Genomic DNA, 24,511 nt, shown 5'->3' with positions numbered 1-24,511 from the left:
ATCACTTAGGCCCAGGAGTTCCAGGCTACAGTGAGCTGTGATCACCCCACTAAACTCCAGCCTGGGCAACAGAGCAAGACCCTGTCTCAATAAATAAATAAATGAAAAAAAAAGTTGGTTTTTTTTTTTGAAACAGAGTCTCGCCCTGCCACTCAGGCTGGAGTGCAGTGGCGTGATCTCAGCTAACTACCTCGTCTCTGCCTCCCAGGTTCAAGTGATTCTCCTGCCTCAGCCTCCCAAGTACTTGGGATTACAGGCGTGCACCACCACACCTGGCTGATTTTTGTATTTTTGGTAGAGATGGGTTTTCACCATGTTGGCCAGGCTGGTCTCAAACTCCTTACCCTAGGTGATCCGCCCGCCTCAGCCTCCCAAAATGCTGGGATTACAGGCATGAGCCACCGTGCCTAGCCAAAAAAATGTTTTAAATAAAGTAGATACTATTATCTCAATTTTAAAGGAAACTAAGATTCTAAGAGGCTGAAGAAATAAAAAATATGACAACTAGAAAATAATGCAACCTGATTCAAATCCTACTGTTGATTCTTCTGACTCTAAAACTCATGCTCAAAGATGAAAGACAAGTCATAGGTGAGGGAAAAATATCTACAACGCATATTGCAAAGGGTTAAAGTTTCTAACATGCAAGGATTCCACCAAACTAGATTTGAGAGAGACAAATAGGAACACAATTTTAAAATAAATAGAGAATATGATGAAGCAATTCACTGAAGAGAAAATTCAAATGCCCAATAAAAATTTGAAGAGGGCCGGATATGGTGGCTCATGCCTGTAATCCCAGCACTTTGGGAGGTCAAGGCAGGCAGATCATGAGGTCAGGAGATCGAGACCATCCTGGCTAACACGGTGAAATCCCGTCTCTACTGAAAATACCAAAAATTAGCCGGGAGTGGTGGCGGGCGCCTGTTGTCCCAGCTACTCGGGAGGCTGAGGCAGGAGCATGGTGTGAACCCGGGAGGTGGAGCTTGCAGTGAGCCGAGACCGCGCCACTGCACTCCAGCCTGGGTGACAGAGCGACATTCTGTCTCAAAAAAAATAATAATGATTTGAAGAGATGCTGAACTTCATTAGGAGTCAGGGAAATGCAAATTAAAGTAATTAGATACTATTTCTCACAATCATCTTGACAAAAGTTTAAAAGAGTGGTAATATTCCAAGCCAGTTACAAAGAAAATGCCAGTTTCTTGCACTTGGTGAAAGTCTAAATTGTTAAAACGTTTTTCAGAAGAAATCTGACACAATACCAACCAAATACATTTGTGTGAGGCAGGGTCTTGCTGTGTTGCCCAGGATGGAGTGCAGTGATATCATCACAGCTCATTGTAGCCTCAACCTCTCAGGATCAAGCAATCTTCACACCTCAACCTCCCAACTAGCTGGGACTACTGGCACATGCCACCACTCCTAGCTAATTTTGTGTTTGTTTGTTTTGCTTTTTTAGCAGAGATGAGGTTTCGCTAGGTTGCCCAAGCTGGTCTTGAACTCCTGAGCTCAAGCTATCCTCCCAGCTCAGCCTCACAAAGTGCTGGGATGCCAGGCCTGAGCCACCATGCCTGGCCCAATATGATATCAATCAAAATTGTAAAAAACATGTCTTTTTTTGAGATGGAGTCTTGCTCTGTCACCCAGGCTGGAGTGCAGTGGCGTGATCTCGGCTCACTGCAAGCTCCATCTTCCGGGTTCGTGCCATTCTCCTGCCTCAGCCTTCCGATTAGCTGGGACTGCAGGTGCCCATCACCACGCCAGGCTAATTTTTTTTGTATTTTAGTAGAGATGAGGTTTCACCATGTTAGCCAGGATGGTCTCGATATCCTGACCTTGTGATCCACCCACCTCAGCCTCCCAAAGTGCTGGGATTACAGGTGTGAGCCATCATGCCCAGCCAAAAATCATGTCTTCTGTTCGACCCTACTTATCACTTATTGGGATATAGCTTCAACAAAAAACAAAAAGCATCAGTACATATATTCAAAGATATTTATTGTAGCCTTGCTCATGCTGGAAAAATAAGAACTGCTTACCAGCAGTTCCCATTTGAGTAAATTAAAATATACCCATATTTTGTAAAAAAAAAAAAAAAAAAATAATAAAATTTGAGAACAGTGGCGGGCATGGTGGCTCGTGCCTGTAATCCCAGCACTTTGAGAGGCCAAGGTGGGCGGATCATGAGGTCAAGAGATTGAGACCATCCTGGCCAACATGGTGAAACCCCGTCTCTAGTAAAAATACAAAAAGTAGCTGGGCGTGGTGGCGCGTGCCTGTAGTCCCAGCTACTAGGGAGGCTGAAGCGAGAAAATTGCTTGAACCCAGGAGGTGGAGGTTGCAGTGAGCTGAGATTGTACCACTGCACTCCAGCCTAGCAACAGAGCGAGATTCTGTCTCAAAAAATAATAATAATAAAAATTTGAGAACAGTAAAATAATTTTCCATATCAAGTAAAGACCCTAATTCTCCTTGGTCTCTTTTTCCTTAAGATTATTTTGAATATATTTATATTTTATAGAAGTAGTGCTACATGTCATGTTTTTTGTTTGTTTTTTGTAGAGACAGAGTCTTGCTCTGTTGCCCAGTCTGGAGTGCAGTGGCGCCATCTTGGCTCACTGCAATCTCCACCTCTTGGGTTCAAGCAATTCTCCTGCATCAGCCTCTGAAGTAGCCGGGACTAGAGGCGCACGCTGCCATGCCCGGCTAATTTCTTTTGTATTTTGGTAGAGACGAGAGTTCTAGACCAGCCTGGTCAACATGGTGAAACCACATCTCTACTAAAAATACAAAAATTAGCCGGGCATGGTGGCGGGCACCTGTAATCCCCGCTACTCAAGAGGCTAAGGCAAGAGAATTGCTTGAAACCAGGAGGCAGAGGTTGCAGTGAGCCAAGACCCAGCCTGGGTGATAGAGCAAGACTCCATCTCAAAAAAAAAAAAAAAAAAAGAGAGAGAGTGAGAGAGAGAGAATAGTCGCCAACGTAATTCCACTATTATTTATTTATTTATTTTTGTGTTTTTGAGACAGGCTGTCACTGTGTCACTCAGGCTGCAGTGCAATGGCACAATCTCGGCTCATTGCACCCTCCACCTTTTGAGTTCAAGTGATCCTCCCAATCTCAGCCTCCTTAGCTGGGACTACAGGCGCACCCCACCACACCCGGCTAATTTTTGTACTTTTTGTAGAGATGGAGTTTTGCCATATTGCCCAGGCTGGTCTTGAACTCCTGGGCTCAAGCAATCTTCCTGCCTTGGCTTGCCAAAGTGCTAGGATTACAGGCAAGAGGCACTATGCCTGGTCATAATTCCACTTTAAAAATTGCAGGCCGGGCACGGTGGCTCAAGCCTGTAATCCCAGCACTTTGGGAGGCCGAGACGGGCGGATCACGAGGTCAGGAGATCGAGACCATCCTGGCTAGCACGTTGAAACCCGTCTCTACTAAAAAATACAAAACTCTAGCCGGGCAAGGTGGCGGGTGCCTGTAGTCCCAGCTACTCAGGAGGCTGAGGCAGGAGAATGGCGTAAACTCGGGAGGTGGAGTTTGCAGTGAGCCGAGATCATGCCACTGCACTCCAGCCTGGGTGACAGAGCAAGACCCTGTCTCAAAAAAAAAAAAAAAAAATTATATATATTACTCAGATTTAACATCCAGAAAGAAGAAAAAAATGTAAAGAATGCACACACACAAAGACAGCAAGAAAGCTGAAGTAAAGGCACATAATTTAAAATCATGTTCCTGGTTTCCAATCTTCCTCTGCAAAGTGAGATACCCTGGGCCCTTTCTTTCACACCTGGCTAGTTATCTAGAATTGAATAAGGCCCCCTTGAGATGCTCCAGCTGCTGGTTCTCTAGGGTTCCCCAAAGTCCCCAAAGGGACATACGACATATAAAATCATGAATCTTTCTGAGTCCCCATAAAACAATGTTATCTGTCCCTCCTCCAGTGTCCCAATACACTATTTATAGCTCTTATGACATTTAGTTCAAAACACTTAACAACGGCTTTGTTATCTGTGCACCTGTGTCATTATCTCCCATCAGATTGTATGCTTCTAGGAGTAGGGTATGTGGCCCAGAATCAGACCTCAAATAATGGGAAGACCTGAGAAGTCAGCCAGTCCAACCACCTACGTAAAGTCTGAGGGCTCTCCAAAAATCCTCCTCTAAGCAGAGGAGGAAGAACTACGCCCCATTCCACAGTAGTTTGTTCCTTCTTGGAGAAAGTGTAGCTGCTAGAAAGTTCTCCCATAAATGGAATGAAAATATTTTTCTCAAATTTTGAAATGTAACCCTAGTCTCACCACATCTATAGAAAAGATCAAATCCCTCTTATCACAGGACAGCTTGTGAATACTAGGACCTTCATATTTTTCCTTCAATCTCCTGACATAGTACTTTACACATTTATTTATTTATTTATTCATTTATTTATTTAATTTTTGAGACAGAATCTTGCTCTGCTGCCCAGGCTGGAGTACAATGCAGTGGCTCAATCTCAGCTCACTGCAACCTCCACCTCCCAGGCTCAAGTGATTTTCCTGACTCAGCCTCCCTACTAGCTGGGGCTACAGGCGTGCGCCACCATGCCTGGCTAAGTTTTGTATTTTTAGTAGAGATGGGGTTTCACCACGTCGGTTGACCAGGCTGGTCTTGAACTCCTGACCTCACATGATCCTCCCACCTCAGCTTCCCAAAGTGTTGGGATTACAGGCATGAGCCACCATGCCCTGCTGTTTTACACATTTAAAAAATAGTTAAGGCCGGGCGCGGTGGCTCAAGCCTGTAATCCCAGCACTTTGGGAGGCCGAGATGGGCGGATCACAAGGTCAGGAGATCGAGACCATCCTGGCTAACACAGTGAAACCCCGTCTCTACTAAAAAATACAAAAAACTAGCCGGGCAAGGTGGCGGGCGCCTGTAGTCCCAGCTACTCGGGAGGCTGAAGCAGGAGAATGGCGTGAACCTGGGAGGCGGAGCTTGCAGTGAGCTGAGATCCGGCCTCTGCACTCCAGCCTGGGCGACAGAGCAAGACTCCGTCTCAAAAAAAAAAAAAAAAAAATAGTTAAATAACCTTCCTCCATCACACATCAATATATCATGGGTGGGATAAGGTGGTGTGTTCTCTAAAAGATATATTTTTTTCTAATTCATTTTTTATTGATATATAATAGTTGTCCATACTCTAAAAGATATTTGACTATTTTATAATATGCCTTTCACTCTCTGGTTTTAAGAAAAATTGTCAAGAATGCAATAGCCAAGAATTCAGAAATTCAGAATATAAACACATTCTTCTACCACAACCTTTTCTCACCCCATTAAGGTTTTCTCGTGTCCCCTGCAAGCAGTTTCTTTTTCTTTTTCTTTTTTTTTTTTTGAGACAGAGTTTCACTCTTGTTGCCCAGGCTGGAGTGCAGTGGCGTGATCTTGGCTCACCGCAACCTCTGCCTCTCAGCTTCAGGCGATTCTCCTGCCTCAGCCTCCCAAGTAGCTGGGACTGGACGCGCCTGCCACCACGCCTGGCTAATTTTTTGTATTTTTAGTAGAGACGAGGTTTCATTATGTTGGTTAGGCTGCTGGTCTCGAACTCCTGACCTTGTGATCTGCCTGCCTCGGCCTCCCAAAGTGCTGGGATTACAGGCATGAGCCACCACGCCTGGCCCCTGCAAGCAGTTTCTTTAACCTTGTTGGGATGCCATTCCTGGGCAAAGCTAGATTTGGGACAAGTTGTCCAGCTCTGATAGGAAGAGTCAATCCTCAGGGGGAAGTTTCTTTTCACCTCCGGGATCCCCTGGGCTTCCTGGGTTGACTCAGGACTTCATACGCAGCCTGGATCTCCAGGAAGTGCCTCTGTGCCTCCTCTGTCTGGTCCAGGTTGTGGTCTGGGTGCCAGACCTTCACTAGTTCCCAGTAACTCTGATGTATTTCTTCATGTGTTGCCCCTTCTGAGAGGCCCAAAACCTTATGGAAACAGAAGATGATGAATCAGAATCTCCCAAGTTGTTAGGGTACCTGGGCCTCTCCTTGCACCTTTGCTAAATCAGGCTATCATATCTCTAGAATTGGCTTCTACTTGCCCGTGGGAAAGGTCCAGCAGCTCAGGTTAGAATTCCAGCCTTAGAGAGTAATAATAAAAGAAAAAAATTATTTTAGAAAAAAGAATGCCAGCCTTTTGAAACATAGACAAGCTCTAGATCTCATGGCAAGGGCCATTAATCACAACTGTCCATTGTCCAACCTGGAACTTCATATCCCTGGCAAGATCTCTTCCCCACAAAAGACATAAATGTATATATGTCCACCAAAGGCATGTACAAGAAAGCTCATAGCAACTTTATTTATAATAGCCCCAAACCAGAAACAACCCAAATGTTCATTAACAATAGAGTGAGTAAATAAACTGTGGTATAATCATACAATAGGATACTACACAACAATGAAAACAAACAATTTACAATTGCAAGTAACAAGAGGAATAATGGCCGGGTGTGGTGGCTCATGTCTGTAATCCTAGCACTTTGGGAGGCCGAGGCGGGCAGAGCACCTGAGGTCAGTCGGGAGTTCGAGACCAGCCTGACCAACATGGAGAAACCCTGTCTCTACTAAAAATATATAATTAGCTGGGCATCATGGCCCATGCCTGTAATCCCAGCTACTCAGCAGGCTGAGGCAGGAGAATCACCAGGAGGCGGAGGTTGCAGTGAGCCAAGATGGTGCCATTGCACTCCAGCCTAGGCAGCAAGAGCGAAACTCTATCTCAAAAAAAAAAAAAGAAAAAAAGAAATCAAGAGGAATAAATCTCATAAACATGATGTTGAATGAAAGAAGAAAGATGCCAAATACAAAAGAACACATAATGGATGTTTCCGCTTTTTTGGAGCTCAAGAATGAGCAAAACTGGACTGGTCGTGGTGGCTCATGCCTGTAATCCCAATACTTTGGGAGGCCGAGGTGGGCGGATCACGAGGTCAGGAGATCGAGACCATCCTGGCTAACACAGTGAAACCCTGTCTCTACTAAAAATATGAAAAATTAGCCAGGCGTGGTGGCACGTGCCTATAGTCCCAGCTACTTGGGAGGCTGAGGCAGGAGAATGGCGTGAACCTGGGAGGCAGAGCTTGCAGTGAGCCAAGATTGAGCCACTGCACTCCAGCCTGTGCGACAGAGCAAGACTCTACCTTAAAAAAATAAAAAAGAAGAAGAATGAGCAAAACTAACATATGGTGACTAAAGTCAGAATAGAGATGACCTCTGAAAGTGGGAGTATAGGCTGAGAAAGGGAATAAAAGAACCTTCTTAGTGCTGGAAATGTTCCATCCCTTGATCTGAATGGAGTATACATAAAATTAGTGCACTGTATATGTTGTACCTAAATAAAAAGTAAATAATATACACATATATTTTTCCTACTCTACTATTACAGCCTCAGTAACCTTTGCCCATTGCAAACAGATACCCAAAGAAGCCAGAACATCCTTCCGGCACCTGGCCAACAGACGTAAGTACAGTGCTTCCACTTGAGGGCCACCAGAGCCACCAGACAGGGCTGAGGGAAGAAAGCCTTACCTGGTAAGCCAGCTGACGCTTCTCATCCTGAAAACTGTGAACAAATTCATAGAGCTTCTCCCACTGCTGGAAGTAGCTGCTGTTGAAGCCAGTATCTCCCATCAGTAGCCTCCAGATCCAGTAAAGCAGAAGGAGGACAAACTCCATGAGGCGGCCAAGAAGGGGGAAGAAGCTGAACCAATTCAAGAAGGAGCCAAGAGTTTCTGCCACATAGCTGAGGGTGGCAGCTGTGTTGCAGAGGGCACTGTATGCCAGTGGGCCTGTGAAAGCAAGGTAAGCCAAGCCCAGCCGGTAGAGCCGCACACTGAGCGGCTCTGACACCACCAAAGCTTTGTAGCGGCGATGCTTCTGAGCTGTAATGCTGGCGGCCACACTAATGGGCAGTATGGCTATGGGGCGGCCATAGAATATAGGTGAAGTGAGAAATGCTGCCCCCAGAGTGTTCTTAAAGTCTGAGGTCTGATTGCCAACAGCAGCCACCAGCAAGACCCCTAAGCCAACTGCCAGTGGGAGGGCCACAATATAGAAGCTGACCATGGACGAAAGGCTAATCAGTGCCACAAGGCCAAACTAGATGCCAACTATCACCTGGGCAGCAAAGCGAATGGGACTCAGAGGGGGTGTCACCCCTCTGGGGCTCTGCCTCTGCCCCTGGGCTCTGTTGGCCTGAGCTACAAAGCTTGGGAGCTTCCAGAACTCCCAGAGCCAGCCCAGCCCACCTCCCCCCAGGGTCAGCATCCAGAGCAGGGCGTGGCTGTCCCTTGCCAGGTACAGGTGGTGAAGCCCAGCAGGGCCCCCCACAGCCCAGAGGGCATAGGTCACCAGGAGCCCCTTGGCCATCCTCTAGGGCAAAGGTCTCAGAACAAGTCCGCTTACTCGCAGCACAGAAGTCTTGGAGTCCTCTGTGAGAATCATGGCCGTCATGGCCCCAGAGTTATCCTTAGACCCTAAGAGGTGGGAAAAAGCAGAGTCATAAGATGATGTCCAAGCTCCAACACAGCAACCATTTCTCTTTCCAATAAAAGTCGAGTCCAGATCTGCCTGAGTCCCCAGCGCTATTTATCTCATATCCCTTGTCCTAGCACCTCAGTCCCATTCTTTACAACTACAGTGACTCCAGATTTAGAGGAGAAAGCTGTTTAAATTTCAGACCTCCCCTCAGACCAATGACCCCAAATGACTCATGGGGGGATGTGTGGAGGGGCAGAGCTGCATTGGATGCCTTTCCAAAGTTCCCACACATTTTGAAAGCCTCCGCCTTACCCACGACTTAACTCCAACTGTGGCTGTCCTCCCACACCTGGCCCAGGCTTTAGCCCCCCTCCTGCCTTCCTAACTCTCCAGGCCATGAGATTTTCCCACAGGTCAAACTTGAAAGGGGTCCTGAATTCCCTCTATTAAAATATCCTGGAAAACTACGTTTGACCTAGGATATTTTAGGTCACCCCACAACTCAACCACCTCTTTCGGAGGCCGGCTTGAAAAGTCACTCCACAGCAGCTGGACGAATCCTCACACTATCAAACCAGACGTCAAGCGTGCCTGCCAGTGTCCCCTCTATCTGGAGCGACCACCAGTCAGCACCCGCTAGTCCCAAATCAAGTGGCCGGGTGCTCCGCTCCCAGACGAGTCAGACCAGTCATTTCCTTTGACCACAGAGTGAAAATGACATGTCTCGCCCGGCTCCCACTTCCATCCAAATGGACTTTGTCTTTTGTGTCTGTTGTGTCACGGAAGTCCGGCCTCCCCAGGCCAGGCTCCTCCTCAGGGCCCTCCCCGGGCCCCTCGGGATCACATTTCCGCCTGGGACTCCTCCCGCCAGCTCTCGAGGGGAGGGTGCAAGGCTCTGCAGACGCCTGCAGCTCTAGCAGAATCAGCGCCCAGCCCAGGCCCAGCGCCTCGCGCACCACGGCACTATCGCCGCCAGGTGGCGCTGCCGCCGACGGAAGGGCGGGTCCGGGCGGTCCCCAGACTCACCTTGTGCGGGTGCCGAGTCACAGCAGCACAGGACTGCCCCTATGGAGGGGCTGCCTGGCAGGAGCAAGGACGCTCCTATCTGTAGTGCTAAAAAAGGACAAACTCCTGTAAATGCAAGAATATGTCCTTGATTACCTCTTCCCACCCCCACAAATAGAAAGGTGACTCCTCCCTCACCTCAAGCTGCACACTCCTCTTTTCACGCTCCGTTGACCTTCAAGACTGGATGGTTCCACCTCCAATTCCCCTAAGGCAGAGACATCCACGGACAGGCTGCAGGGAGGGACCCCCAATCCAAGCTGTCCTCAACCCCCCACAGGGCTTGCCTCACGGGCCCACCTCCGAGCCTTCCAGTTAGTGGCTCTGCTTCTGCACCTGAGCCTGAGATCTGAGGAGCCTCCCAATCCAGGGCTGCTCGTCCCGCCGGCTATGGACCAGAGGGAGAAACGGGAGCAGAGGGTTGGAGGGCGAGGCCGCAGCCCTAGGCTCGGGGTAGTCTGCCTTCCTGTGCCTCTGCGCTGCCACGGAGCTGCAATGCAAGACGCCTTCATTTCAACGTCCCAGGCTCCTACCCCGGGCTCTACTCCGTGACCTTGGCTTAGTCATGCAGCTCCTTGGGCCTCAATTTCCTTCTCTGGAAATCTCGTGGATCTCCAAGGTCCCCCAGTTCGGACTTGCGAGGGCTTCGGGGGGACGGTCGGCCTCGCGGGTGTCACCTCCCTGCAGTAGGCAGCACGCTTCCCTCCAAACGCCCTCAGCCCTCATCTCGGCCTGGAGAGGAAATGCTGCTTTCTATATGACCTCTTAGGTCTCACTGAGGGACCTAGGCTGGGAGGGGCCCCAAAGCGACGCCTCAGACTGCTGGGGGCGGGGGCGGACAGGGGCGCTGAATAATGAATGAGACTTAATTGGGCCCGCACTGCGCGACGGCGCGCTAAGCTCTGCAAACAGCGCGGGCGGCGGCGGCAGCCTCTGGACAAACAATCTCCCGGCTCAGGTGGTGGGGCAGCGGCGGCAGCCACACAAGGGAGAGGGAAGAGGCTGGCCGCTGGGGCACCCCGGGCCGCAGCGCGCCACCAGCTTTACGGCCCGAGGAACCCAGGAATGCGGTGCTGCGCTGGCGGCCCAGAGAGTGGGGGTCGGGAAGGGGCTCAGGGTTCGATCTCAGGAAGCGAGAAGTGGGGAGGGAGAGAAGCGGACTGTGCGGGGAGAGCCAGGGGCCCAAGGGCAATGTAAGCGCGAGGAAAAGCTGAAGAAACGAGTGGAGGGCGGAGGAGAAGGGAGAAGTGAGCGAGGAAAAAGCGCACCCGGGGAGGGGCGACGGGGTAGGGGGAGCGGGAGAAGAGCTGTTACCGGGAGGAAAGGGAAGAGCGATGGAGGAACAAGCAAAGGAAGGCGAGAGGAGCCGGGAGAAGAGGAATTGGAGAAGAGACAAGGAGAGGAATGGGAGGTGACCGGAATAAGAACGAGGGGGCGGCAGGGCGGGGGGAGGCGCCCCTGCCTCTGCCTCGCCCCGCAGCGCTCCCGCCCTAGTGCTCTCTCCAGCAGCCCGCACTCACTTTGTCACAATTACGGGGCCGTCACTCCGCCCGGATTGTTTTCCCCAAATTGTTGTTCTATAAACTGGTGCAGAGTGGGAGGTGGGGGGATCTGACAAGCTGCAGCGAGAGGAAAGTGTCTGAGCTGTGGTGGGGGGCGCGGTGGTGCATTTACCCGCAAAAGGGCCCCACGTGGGCGGAGGATCCAGAAACCCATGCAGGAATTCTGGTTGCTGCCCCAGCCTCGTCGCTGATCCCGCATTTAACCTTTTTGGCTATTCTCAGCATCTGCTGCCTTGGTTTCCACAGCAGAGCGCGACAAGGATCGGAGGTTGAGGTGGTGGAGGCGCTTGTGGGTGGGGTCCAAACTTTCCTGCCTGCCCCATTATGTCTTGTTCTTAACTACCCAGGTCTCCCCCGAGGGGGCTGGGGTGGTCTATCCCAGTGAGGCTTCTGCCCTCACCCGGTCTGGGCCATCTCCTACCCGGCCTGTGCCCTCCGACCCCTTGCCCTGCGCCGCTCGGTGTCCCAGACTCTCAATTCGGCGAACATATGTTGCGCGCCCACTGAGTGCCAGCGCTAAGCCAGCCTCACCCCGCCGCCTCTCCCCCGCCACCCGCCCCTTCCTGGCCGGCCCGGCCTGTCGGTTCCGTGACAGCAGCCGCCGAAGCCCCGGCCCCGCGGGAGCGGCCGGAGAGGAGCCGCCGCATGGCTGGCTCCGACACTGGCCTCCCCGGCGGCTCCAGGGGCAGCGAAGGGTGGCGGCCGCTGAAGCGAGACTGGAGCTGGCCGGGGGAGTTGGCAGGGCTGAGCGCGGGAGGGGGAGGCCCTGGGAGGGCTTCTCTCTGGTTATCTAAGGCCCGTCGTTCTCATTCCGTCGCCCTCGGGTCCCGCCCGTGTCCCGACCCCTCCTGGCTTCACCAGTCTGGGACGTGGTAGGCTCCCCACACCCCCTCCTCCAGCCCGGGTGATTTACACGCGGGCTCCGCGCAGCGGCCGCTTCCCAATCAGGAATATCGACCCCGGGCGGGGCCCCCGGGCCGCATCGATCCCTTTAAGGCTTGGGATTTAAAAATGTCAAATTTGCCTTTTCCAGGCGGGCGGAGGGGGCGGGGGCCAGGAGGAGGGAGGTTGGAAGGAAGGAGGGACAGCAGGGCATCGACCAGGCGTCTGTGCCCAGAATGTGAAGTGACCCGCGCGTGCCCGAGTCCTGACACGGTGTGACCATCCTTGGGTTAGCAATCACCTCTGGATGGGGGCAGGAAGAAAGCCCTCCTCCTCCTACTCCAATCTCCGTGGGGTATTCTGCTGGGCTGGTGTATTCTTAAAGAGAAGAGCCCCAAAAGGAACAAAGAGAGAGCCCCCGAAAATGTATGAAGACAAATTTGGAAGATTCCTAAATGTGGAAATATGCAGACACAAAGGAGGGTACAAAGGCTGGGAGCCGTGGCTCACGCCTGTAATCCCAGTACTTTGGGAGGCTGAGGTGGGTGAATCACTTGAGGTCAGGAGTTTGAGACCAGCCTGGTCAACATGGAGAAACCCTGACTCTACTAAAAATACTAAATAAATAAATAAATAAATAAATAAATAAATAAATAAAGCAAGCCAGGCAGAGCCTGTAGTCCCAGGTATTCAGGAGGCTGAAGCAGGAGTATCTCTTGAATTCAGGAGAGGAGATTGCAGTGAGCCAAGATGGAGCCACTGCACTCCAGCCTGGGAGACAGAGCCAGACCCTGAGAAGAAGAAGAAGGAGGAAGAGGAGGAGGAGGAGGAGGAGGAGGAAAAAGAGTACAGAGATAAAGATACAGAAGCTCCAGGAGATACTCTAGCCCCAAGGAACAACAAGGGAAAGGGAAGGGATCTCGCTGAACAAAACAGGGGGCCAGAGATCCAGAGTCAGCCCAGTTCTCTGCTCTGTAGACCCAGGAGGTTCAAGGCTGGGGAGGAGGCCAGGTTTAACTTCTTGGTGTTTTTGAGAATGAAGATTGAGAGTGGAGACCAAGCAAAACTGAAGAGAGTTATTAGGGAGAGGAATTAGAGTGCAGTTAGCATTATCCTCCCAAGGCATAAACTAGTAACTAACTTGGACTTGAGACCCAAAAGATTAGGATCTCAGAGGCTGCTAGTACAGGCTCCAAAGAGGTAGGCTGCCTTGGCAGTCTGAAGGTCAGTCCCTCTCTTCCTGAGCATCACATGGGCATCTGCTCAACATCTACCAACTCCTCTCTGGCCACGACACCAGCCTAGGGAGGCCACATGGGTTGGAGATCACATTTTACATTGGCGACCTCGTGTATGTATATGTGTAGGGGTATGGGCTAGACAACTCTGGCAGTAATCACTTTGTTCCCCAGGGCACAGCAACTAGATGTCCAAACTTTGGCAAAAAAAAAAAAATCAATCTGCTACTTTCAAGACCCTCGGGGTAGGGATGTTAGTGGTGAAGGTGCTGGAAGGGAGCAGCTGTCCTGACCAGCACTCTCACAGTTAACATCTAGCACCACCCCCACCCTCCACCCCAGCAGCACACCTCAGCTGTCACCGTCACCGTGCGCACTGCCATTTCCTCCATAACTGGAGACAGAGCTGACAGCCAGCTGGGGGGTAGTGGGGAGATGGACATACAGGGGGTGGACATGCAGAGAGGGGTGGTACATCCTCAGATGGGAATCTCACACCTCTACTGGCAAAATCATACTGACACATACCTGGCACTGACACACACAGTCACTGACCCCCACTTGCGATCCACATTCATCAATCCCTGTCATACACACCATCTCTGAGTGCACAAGTCACGCACAGTTTCTCAGAGGTCAGGCTGAAGCGCCTAGTCTTGAGACCTGCCTAATACCTTTCCTTGACATCTCAGACCTTAAATCACCTAACCCCAGAAGAGGGCTTAGGTCCCTGCCCTTGCTTCCCAGCCAGGGTCAGCTCCAATAACTGGGAGGCCGAGCTCAAGGAAATCAAGTCCCAGGGTCAAGGCGAAGGACCAGGAGCAGATGGAGCGGTGGGACTGTTAAACGCTTCCCTTAGCCCCCTCCTGCTACTGGCCTGTTTCCCGGCACGTCCACTCGCAGCCCGCCCGACCCGCCACCCGCCTGTCAGTCGAGTAATGAATGCGCGCTCCGGGCCCCGGGCCCCCCTGGAGTCGTTCATCACTGCCAGCACCGCCCACCTCTCTGCCTCCCACCAGGAGGGCTAAGCGGCCGGGGCTTTGAGAGCCCCTCACCCCCAATCTCGACCACTAATTGTCAGATTGAGATGTTGATTTGTCAGCTGGGAGCTAGCGCCAAAGAATCTGCAGTAAAACCTGGACTCCTTGAACTCCCTCTAGGCTCCCCTCGGGTTCGCCAGGACTTGGAGCCTCTTTTGAGTGGATGAGGATTGGTTGGATTTCTCTAAACAGAGCGGGCATAGAAGCGCAGTGTCCTTCAAAGCCGGTAGGAGGCGCGCCAAGCTAGAAACCCTTGGTTTCCCTACGAGGGGTCGTCCTGGGCCTGGTTCCATCTGTACCTGCCTGACCTCTAAGACTTGGTCCCCAGCTTCCCAGCAGGGGGCGCCCTGGACCTCGTGCCTCTGGTCTCCGCAGCTTTTGTTCCCTCTTCCCCACTGGGAGACCCCAAGCCGCTAGCCTCAGTTTCCCTTCGGGGAGCGCCCGGGGCCATAATCCCCCTCCCTTCGGCAAACGCCTCAGGCGCAGTCCTCCACTGCTCCTCAGGAGGCGCCCTGCCGCAGGTCCGCCCTCGCCCTGCCCTGGGCGCCTAGGCTGCAGCCTCACCCCGCCCTCTCCAGGGCCTGGCCCAGGAGCTCCCCGGGCGGCCGGCTGAGTGACGGGCAGCCGGTGATTATGCTGAAGGGGGAGCGGGGTGCGCCGCGGGCGGCAGCGCTGACCCTTCACATTTCCGATCCGCCGGGACCCTCATCCATCCGAAGCTGCTCTTTGTCTGGCCGCCTAATTGCTGGCGGACAGGATGGATGGCGGGACCGACAGCCGCGGAATCCCTAATAAAGGCCGCGGCCGCCGGGGAGGGAGTGCAGGAGGGAGGGGGAGCAAGAGGGAAGGGATGGAAGAAGATGGGAGGAAGCACCGGGCAGCGGTCTCCGGTTCCGAGGCGCTGCGCGCGGCGCTCACTCAAGTCCAGCTCGCCTGGAGTGCTAGTTCGGGGTCCAGGTCCGGGTGCGGTGGGTTGGGGCTCGTTAAGTATCCTACTCGTCAGAGAAAAGCTGGGGACCCCAAGCAGAAAGAGCATCCTAGGGCCTTCCTCGCTTAGCCAAGCCCTCGAGACTTGGAGCTTAGCACTACCTCCTGGTCTCTGGGCTCTCCTCAGCCTGCGCCCCATCAGCTTCCCACACCCCACCCGCCTCCTTTCATCTGTGGGTCTCCCAGAGCCGGAGTCAATATCCCAGCGGAGAAATGAGGGGTCTGACAGCTCTCTGTGCAGCCGATCCCCACATTTCATTAACTGAAGGCTGGAGCTGGCGAGCGGTGGAGGCAGCGGGGAGCACAAAGGGAGGTGGAGGAGGCAAAGGCTAGGAGCAGCACCTGGCCAGGGGTGGAGGGCTGCCAAAGTCAGTCAGCAACAGCTCTGGCCTGACAGACACCTTAGAAGCAGTCTTTACCAACTCTCTGGGAAGCCAGGAGCTTGTCTTCAGCCCTGTGGACCCGGGTACCACACTTTGACCTTAAGGTTGCACTGAGTTTTGGTGCCAGAGGCACTGGCTGATGAGTGGGAGCCCTGGGCCTGGCCCTGCACTCACTCTCTCTGCCTGATGGCAGAGGCAGGCCGGTAGTCTCTGCAAGGAGTCAAACCATGAGTAGGTTCTTGGGCTGGGACGGTTTTCCCAGCTGCAGTTGGAGAAGAGCCGGCTTCAGGTTTCCCTTTTGTCCCTTAAGCAAATTTTCCTTGACTCGCTTCGTTTTCCTTTGCCTCCCTTTTCTCTGCCCTCTCTTCCTCCATCTGGAGAGTTGTTCTCTGAAACTAACTTTGGCCATCCTTTAGCCAACAGTTGAGCACCTGTTGGGCGTTAGGTTTAACAGTGTCAGGATGGGGGTTGGGGTATACACGGAGCCAAGACCCAACCCTGTTGGCCTCACATACAAAAGTCTCCCAAAAGCCATTCAAATCTCGCTGCCCACTCCTGGCCTGCCTCTCTCACTCTTCCACTGCCTTGGGTGCCATTTGTCTCCTCTAGGGAACTGAGAAGAAAGCCAGGAAGTCATAACTCTAATTCCAGGACTATCCCTTACAGGGTGATAATGGACAAGTCCCAGTTTCCCCTTTCTGGACCCCAGTTTTTTTACCTGTAAAATGGGGACAATAGAGCTAACTCTAAGGGGTGCTGTGAGGATGCAATGAGAAGTTGCATGTTAAAGCCTAAAATACAATAAGGACTCAATAATGTTTCCCTTTCCATGCCTCCCCTGTCCTCTCACGTGGATTCCTTTCTCTTCATACTAGAGGACTGCTGTCAGGCAACCCAGGCTGCTTCCAGATCCATGTGAGCTTCAATGTGGGAGCTGAAAGCCAGAGTGTGGGAATGAGTAGGGAGAACCACACTGTGACTGGCCCTGAAGGGGAGGAGGGAGAGAGTGCAAGGAAAAAAAAAAAAAGTGTTTCCTTAGATCTTGGTAAAATGTCAGGCGGAAGGGAGGTTTCTCTTCTCTTACTGATGAGGAAACTGAGGCTCGTTCAAGTGATGGAGGCATATCACTCTGCTGGGGCCTTCCCTCTCAAGGGCCCTCTATTGCTCACCTCTTCACCCTCTTTCTTCCCTTGAGGGGGTCTGGGTCAGTGACAAGAAGTGTGAGAGAAGGAACAAAAAGAGAAAACTTTCAAGGAGCCAGGACCTTTCCACTAGACTTCATAAAATTTTAACATGAAAACTTCCGCAGAGTAGAAGGCACATATCACATGCAAAGCATATGCTAATCACATGCTAATCCAAAGTCTGGTTCTCAGAACTCTGACACACAACTAGCTATAGCGCTGGGGGGAATTCTGGGGAGCCCCCTGGGTACCGGACAGGTGAGGGAGGCATTCCATTTAGGGTCAGTTTCTGGAGTTAAAATTCATTTTATGATCGAAGAGGAGTCAAGTATATAAATAGGGGTTAGGGTCAAGGTTAATGCAGAGTCAAGGACAGACTGGTCTATCTGAAGGCTGCATTAACCTTTAAATGGGGGAGCCTAGGACACTGTTAAAGGCTTCCTCTCCTCTCCCCTCCTCCTGCCAATTCGGCCCCCCACTTCACTGCCTCTTTTTTGTCCTGCAGCACACCCTTTTCTCTACCTGCTTCCCATTCCCAATCATACCACCTCCCTGGGGCTTCCCAGTTTGGCTGCAGGAGGAGCTCTGGGTAAATTGTCCCAGACCCGGGCCTGGGCCCCAGCATTCCCTCGAGCCCAGACACTTGGCTTCTGGCCCCAGGTGCGCAGGCTGGCCTTGGCCCCACCCAGGTCCCTTCTTGGCAGAATGTGGCAGCTGCACGGGAAGCAATAAGGACCTGGTGAGCTGGCAGCTTCATTCCAGAGTGTGGGGAAAGAGCAACAGAACATGAATAAATTCATGGAGCTGGCCCCTCAGCTCCCCCTGAGCCAAGCCCGCGCCCGAACCACACAGATCCGCTGCCGCCTGCAGCCCTGCTGGTCACCACAGCTCACACCCTGGGCTGGGGATGGGAGGAAAGGGGAAGCTCTAGAGAGAAGAGGACTATGACCTGAAAGGGGCGGAGGTGAGGGACTTAAAAAGGGGGCCTTGATGAGTAGAATGGGTGGAGTGGGGAGTGCCGCTGGGCAGGGGGGCCTCTGGTAAGTGGAGGGAGGGCAAAGGGAGGGAGAGAAGTGGCAGGACCTGGGGTGGATGGGGCCTGAGGATCAGGCAGGGGAGGCTGGTGTGAGCCTGGGTCTGCTCTCTGATCCATCCATCATCCAGCCTGGGGGAGCAGATCCAGAATTAGACATGCAGAGGGCTGACACGGCCCTCAGCCCCCCGAGGAAGACAAATGGCGACAAAGACCTTGAATAAAATTTGTATTTATGGTTGGAGCAGGAGGCCCCTCCCCCACTGACTGCCAATCCTTTCTCTCCCACTCCTTGCAGATGTGTAGGGGCCTCCCCCAACCCCCAACACAGGCCCAGCCTCAGGAACCTCTCTCTCCCAGCATCATTATGAGGCGGGGGATCAGGAAGGAGTACAGAAAACAAGAGAGGAGGAAATCACTCTCCATCCAGTAATCATGCCCTGGTGTGCCCTGTGCCCTCCATCTTACACAATGTATTCCCATACATGACAGTCCGGGCCTTATCCTGGTCTCTAAGAGGCCTTTGCAGCTACTCACCTGCAGGGTCTCCAAATGCCCCCACTTTTTACCAGTCCTAGAGCCCGTTTTCCTAGCCTCTGGGGTCCTTGTGAGCAAGACATTTTCCCCAGAGGGCCCAGGCCCTAAGAAAGGATGCAGTCAATAGCTTTTTCTCTGGACTCTGATCTAGTAATGCCTGTGTCTAGCAATGTCTTAGCCGCTCTGAAAGCCAGATACAGTCCCCTCTTACAGGAAGCTGCCTAGCACCTAATCTACATTTTACTTACATTAATTTGCATGACCAACTTCGACTCCCACCCCAAATACCCATTATGTGGGATCCAACTTCTCTGGGTTTCATCTAACAACAAACTCTTGAAGGAGGAAGGGGCAGAGACTCCTGGGACTGGATAAGTCTGGGACCAGGGCAGGGGTGGCATTGGGCTGAGCTGAGCAGGGCAAATGAGAAAACCGCTGTCTTCTGACTTCCTCTCTCTCCCGTAGATTCCTTCACTCTCAGTTCCAAGGTAGGAAAAATGGCATCTGTGGGCTCCAAATTTAGGGACTAAGAGGAAGACAAATACAAATACCTCCCTTCAAACAGCCCTCACGTATACATACACAAAGACAACACACAATCCACAATCGCACTCACCCAGGGACACACAGGGCCAGGATCCCATGGCCACCTCCACACTTTGGAGCACACTGTCACAACGCACAGGCCCAGAGCCTAGCACTGCTGGCAGAGCCGCCCTGCCCCCGCGTCTTCCCCACAGTTGATGTGTCACATTGGAGTCCAAACACGGACCTGGGTGTCTCTCTGCAGCGCGCCATTTACATTTCTCTCTCGATCTGTCAACCTGTCCCGGCTCTGTCTCTCTTCCTCTGTTTCTGTCTCTCCCTCTCCCCCTCTGGGGCTGTCAGTCCGTCTCTTTTCGAAGCTTTGTCTCTGTCTCTGCATCTCTATCTAGCTTTCCTTCTCTTTGATTTCTCTGTCGCTCCTTCTCTGCTTTCTTGTCGGTTTCCTGCTTGCTCCTCCGGGCTGGTCTGTTCTCTTATTTTCTCTCTCTTTCTCTCTCTCTCTCTCTCTCTCCACACACACACACACACACACACACACACACACACACACACGCACACACACGCACACACACGCACACATTCCACTCCGTGCCCCAATGCTGAGGGGTGGGGGTGTGGGGTTGGCTAGAGATTTGCCTTTTCCAGTTCAGGCCAACTAGTATCAGTTGAACCCTTTACCATGTTATTCGGTCACGGGGGCTGAGGGGCGTGGGGTGACGAATTTCTATCTTTTCTAGTCCTTCTTATTTTGTTTTCTGTTTGTTTGTGAGGTCCCTCTCCCTCATTTTAGCTCGGGAATCTACTATGCGTGTTTGTATCGTGACCCCTCTTTATCCCATCACTGTTTTGGGTTTCCTCTGGGCTCTGAGAATGCCAAACTCCGGGTAAAGGGTGAAAGTAAGGATAGAGTGGGGGCCGCGAGACCCTGAAGAACACGCTCAGAGCCGGGAAGGAACCTAGGGGCGGTGTGGGGGTGGAGGGGAGGCAGGGAGGACTTGGGTGGGGGCGGCTGCCTGCCCCGCCCCCGCGCTTCCCACTCTGGGCACCAGGGGTCGCTCCGCCTCTGGCCGCTTATAGTGGCTCCAGCCGCGCGGCGCCTCACACCACCCGCATCGCCGACCCGGAGGGAGGGGAGGAAGGTTAGGGACGCGGAGACCGACCGCGCTCGCAGGACAGAGGCGCGGGCCAGGGCTCTAGCAGGGGCTGGGGCCGCGGCAGGGGTAGCAAGGTGAGTCGGTGCTTGCCAAGAGGCAGAGCGCAAAACCTACCAGGAGATCGCGCCCCGGGAGCAGCACCCACAGCTCAGACCCCGGGACGTCCGGGGCGCGGGGAGTAGTCCCCGCTCCAGCCGGGAGCGGTCTATCTGAGCAGCCTGGGACCCAGGCAGCGCGCCATCCCTGAGAAAGCAGCGGTCTGGAGAGCAGGCATCTCAGATCTGTAAGAAACCAGCCGTCCGAGAAGCCGCGGATCTCAGGTGCCCAGGATCGTTAGGACTGAACGGGAGGGTACTAGAGGACCACGGGCTCTGGACCGTTAGGAGCTGCCCCTGACGTAACCCACGAGGGGCCTCCCCTTGACGGACGGCTTGGGGAGCGGCACCGCCGCGGCGGGGACCCGTAGAGGCAGGGTAAGGGGAGTGGGGGGACAGCCGTCGGGGGAGTGCAGACCCAGGCCCAAGGCCCCGGGTCACCGCCTCCTGGGCCCGCGGAGAGCCCCGGGCCCCGGCAGCCATTGCGCCCAAGAGTGAAGAAGATTTGCTGGCCCTGGCCGCGTCGCGGCTGAGCCGCCGCAAGAGGGTGGCGGGTGCGGCCGTCGGGGTGGCCATGGTGCTGCTGCTGCTGGTGGCCATCCCGCTGCTGGTGCACAGCTCCCGCGGGCCAGCGCATTACGAGATGCTGGGTCGCTGCCGCATGGTGTGCGACCCGCATGGGCCCCGTGGCCCGGGCCCCGACGGCGCGCCTGCTTCCGTGACCCCCTTCCCGCCGGGCGCCAAGGGAGAGGTGGGCCGGCGCGGGAAAGCAGGCCTGCGGGGGCCCCCGGGACCACCAGGTCCAAGAGGGCCCCCTGGAGAACCCGGCAGGCCAGGCCCCCCGGGCCCTCCCGGCCCAGGTCCGGGCGGGGTGGCGCCCGCTGCAGGCTACGTGCCTCGCATTGCTTTCTACGCGGGCCTGCGGCGGCCCCACGAGGGTTATGAGGTGCTGCGCTTCGACGACGTGGTGACCAACGTGGGCAACGCCTATGAGGCAGCCAGCGGCAAGTTTACTTGCCCCATGCCAGGCGTCTACTTCTTCGCTTACCACGTGCTCATGCGCGGTGGCGACGGCACCAGCATGTGGGCTGACCTCATGAAGAACGGACAGGTGAGATGCCCCTCCCTCCAACCAGCTCAGACTGGTCGCTCTCTAGATGTCCCTGCACTCATCCCACAATCTGAGATTATTCCCCCAAAAGGCGTCACTGAATCCAGGAACATGAGGCTGCCAAGAACGATAGACGGCTTCATTTACCCACAGAGGAAATTGGGGACCAGAGAAGGAAAACCTCCTGCCTAGGTTCTCAGGGAGTGTAGGAATGGTGTTTGAATTAGAACTCAGGACTCAAACCTGAGTGTCTCTGCAGCTGCGACCTCACATTGCAACTATGGGCAACACCAGATGTCTTTGGTATCTGGCCCTGCCAACTGGCCTCTTTTTTTGTCCCGTCTTGGGCTATCCTTTCTTCCGCAGCGGCCCTCCTGGCCTTTGGGTCTCCCAGCCTTGCATTGGACCAGCTAACTGGAGTCTAGACTCCTTCCAATTAGAATGGAATCCATGTCTCAGGCAATAGGAAGTCGGCAGCTGTTCTCAAGTTGGGGGCATTTGGGTTGGATGTTTGAGGAAAAGGTATAAAAGGAAGAAAACATTAGCTTGCTCACTTCACCTGCCGATCAGCTGTCCTATTGCTCACCCCAGGGCTGGGGGCCTAGAACAGCCTTGCCCTCGGCTGAGTCTGTAGCCTGGCAGCTCAAGGGTCAGCCAGGTGGCTGGAATGAAAGGATTTGGGGGAGGACAGAGGTAAGGGACAGGTAGAAAAGCCTTGGACCCTAGCCTGGTCTTGTAGGCCCCACACCCTCCCTAGCAATCTCTCAGTATCCAGGTTCCCTGGTTCCCTGCCTTTGTGGGCAGTTGGAGTCACTGTTGCCTCTGTTTTCAGGGAATAGCCCCAAGAACTAAGCTCTAGCACCAAAATTTCACACAAAGTGGGAACTAGAGGCCACAGGTGTGGGGTAGGTGGGAGAAGGTGCCAGAGCTGCACAGGCCGCAAAGGGAGGTTGGGGCTGAGTGGTGACCTCAGGATGTCCCGCAAGAAGGGAGTGGTGGCTACCCAGGAGCTTCAGCCTGCCGGAGCTTGGTACCGAGGCAGCGTCTGCCTGCCCCCAGACCTGCTTTGGGGTCTCATCCCAGCAGGGCTGCCCCAGGAACCCGGGGAAAGGTAGTGAGTGTGCGTCCTCATGGAGTGAGAGAATATGTATGTGTGTCAGGGAGTGTGTGTGACTGCGGAGTGCAAAGATGTTGAGAGTGGAGAGGTGTCTATCTGCATATAACACCAAGTAGGTGTGCTTTGTCTATGCGGGGTATCTGGGAGGAGGTGGAGGGGGCCAGTGTGTAACTAATTCGTGCGGGTTTCAGAGGGGGAGGGGACCGCGCAGCTCCCACTCTGTATTCTTCAGCGTGGGCGCTGCGGCCTTGGGGACGGTAAATAGTGATTAGAATAATGATGAATAATTAATGAGTTAATAACCAGCCCCTGTGGGACTCTCTAGAAGAGGGGGGCTGGAGGCCCGAATCTACCGCCATGAGCCCAGAGGGGAGGAAGGGCTCCCTGTTCTGGCAGAAGACTACCTCCCTGCGCCTGGGCACCAGTGGGTGCTCGATCGGGAAATCCACGCCCACAGGCGAGAGCGCAACAGTGCACCTTAGCATGGCACACGCACAGGCACACCTATGCCCCACCACTGGGGAAGCCAGCCCTCCACGAGGACTGACAGGAGGTCCGAGTCGGTTCAGAATTTTAGAAATTATCCTATAGGCAAATTTTTATTTTATATTATTTTATTTTATTTTTTTGAGACAGAGTTTCGCTCTTGTTGCCCAGGTTGTAGTGCAGTGGCGCGATCTCGACTCACTGCAACCTCTGCCTCCTGGGTTCAAGCGATTCTCCTACCTCAGCCTCCTAGTACCTGGGATTACAGGCATGCACCACCACGCCCAGCTAATTCTGTACTTTTAGTAGAGACAGGGTTTCTCTATGTTGGGCAGGCTCTTCTCAAACTCCCGATCTCAGATGATCCGCCGACCTCGGCCACTCAAAGTGCTGGGATTACAGGTATGAGCCACTGCGCCTGGCCGGCCAATTTCATTTTTTAAATGAGAATAGTAATTTGAAAATGCATTAAAAATAATTTAAGAATGGAAACCACTGAGCCAGATGCGGTGGCTCACGCCTGTAATCCCATTACTTTGGGAGGCTGAGGTGGGTGCATCACCTGAGGTCAGGAGTTCGAGACCAGCCTGGTCAACACAGTGAAACCCTGTCTCTACTAAAAATAGAAAAAATTAGCAGGGCGTGGTAGTGGGCGCCTGTAATCCCAGCTACTAGGTAGGCTGAGGCAGGAGAATAGCTTGAACCCGGGAGATGGAGGTTGCAGTGAGCCGAGATCGCGCCATTGCACTCCAGCCTGGGCAAGAAGAGCGAAACTCCATCTCAAAAAAAAAAAAAAAAAAAAAAGCAAACCACTGTTCTCAACACACTTCGCACGTAGTAATTCACTTAATCCTAACACCCTATGAGGTGGGTTCTATTATTATCCCTCACTTTATAGATCAATTTGAGGTCCAGAAAAGGCGTGGAATTTGCTCCGCGTCACACAGCTAGTGAATGGCAGCGCTGGAGCAACTCCGCGAAGTCCTACCCTCCTTCCTCGTCCTCCCCAGCCCCTGCGGCGGCTGCGCTGCCGCCTTCGCACACCCAGCCGCCCCGACCCCTCCCATCACCCCAGCTCCACACCGAGCATGAGGGGTTTCTTCTCCCTCGATAGGTCCGGGCCAGCGCCATTGCTCAGGACGCGGACCAGAACTACGACTACGCCAGCAACAGCGTCATTCTGCACCTGGACGTGGGCGACGAGGTCTTCATCAAGCTGGACGGCGGGAAGGTGCACGGCGGCAACACCAACAAGTACAGCACCTTCTCCGGCTTCATCATCTACCCCGACTGAGCCGGCCCCGCCCCGTCCTCACCCACCTCCAGCCCGCCCCACCCGAGGCGCCACCCCACCCTTTAAGAGCCTGGTGGTGGGGTGGACCCGCCCGTTCCTGGAGGCGGCCTAAATGGGTGAACTCCTGGTGCTCAAGGGTATAAGTGGCCGGAAAGAGGAGGAGACCCGGCCGGAGGAGCAGAGCGACTTCCGGAGGGATCACCCGCACCCAAGTGCGCCCTGGACCCCAGAGGCGCAGAGGTCGTGGCTCTCTCTTTTGTACAGAGATGGGGA

At 53.6% G+C, this 24,511-nt stretch overlaps 2 protein-coding genes across 2 annotated transcripts; one reads left to right on the top strand and one right to left on the bottom strand.

The window, feature by feature from the left end:
• Positions 1-5,593: 5,593 nt before the first annotated feature.
• On the bottom strand, positions 5,594-8,413 carry DNAJC22 (DnaJ heat shock protein family (Hsp40) member C22). Its single transcript, XM_023210592.2, is given in 2 exon segments — positions 5,594-5,968; positions 7,574-8,413. Coding segments are annotated over 2 exon segments (1,026 nt in total). The 3' UTR covers positions 5,594-5,782.
• Positions 8,414-20,089: 11,676 nt separating this feature from the next.
• Positions 20,090-24,254, top strand: C1QL4 (complement C1q like 4). Its single transcript, XM_023210601.2, has 2 exons — positions 20,090-21,341; positions 24,059-24,254. Exons 1-2 carry the CDS (start codon positions 20,805-20,807, stop codon positions 24,236-24,238), a joined length of 717 nt encoding a protein of 238 aa, XP_023066369.1. The 5' UTR covers positions 20,090-20,804; the 3' UTR covers positions 24,239-24,254.
• Positions 24,255-24,511: the final 257 nt, after the last annotated feature.

Source organism: Piliocolobus tephrosceles, chromosome 10 (assembly GCF_002776525.5).
Source record: "Piliocolobus tephrosceles isolate RC106 chromosome 10, ASM277652v3, whole genome shotgun sequence".
In the NCBI taxonomy this organism is placed as follows: Eukaryota; Metazoa; Chordata; class Mammalia; order Primates; family Cercopithecidae; genus Piliocolobus; species Piliocolobus tephrosceles.
Note: the sequence above shows the minus strand (reverse complement) of the source record. Positions and strands in the feature narration are given on the sequence as shown.

Bases quoted from the DNA above. Each gene is read 5' to 3' on its own strand.
- C1QL4 (XM_023210601.2), top strand. From the start codon at position 20,805: ATGGTGCTGCTGCTGCTGGTGGCCATCCCGCTGCTGGTGCACAGCTCC. The intron at 21,342-24,058 runs GTGAGATGCCCC...CTCCCTCGATAG, and splicing joins ACCTCATGAAGAACGGACAG to GTCCGGGCCAGCGCCATTGC.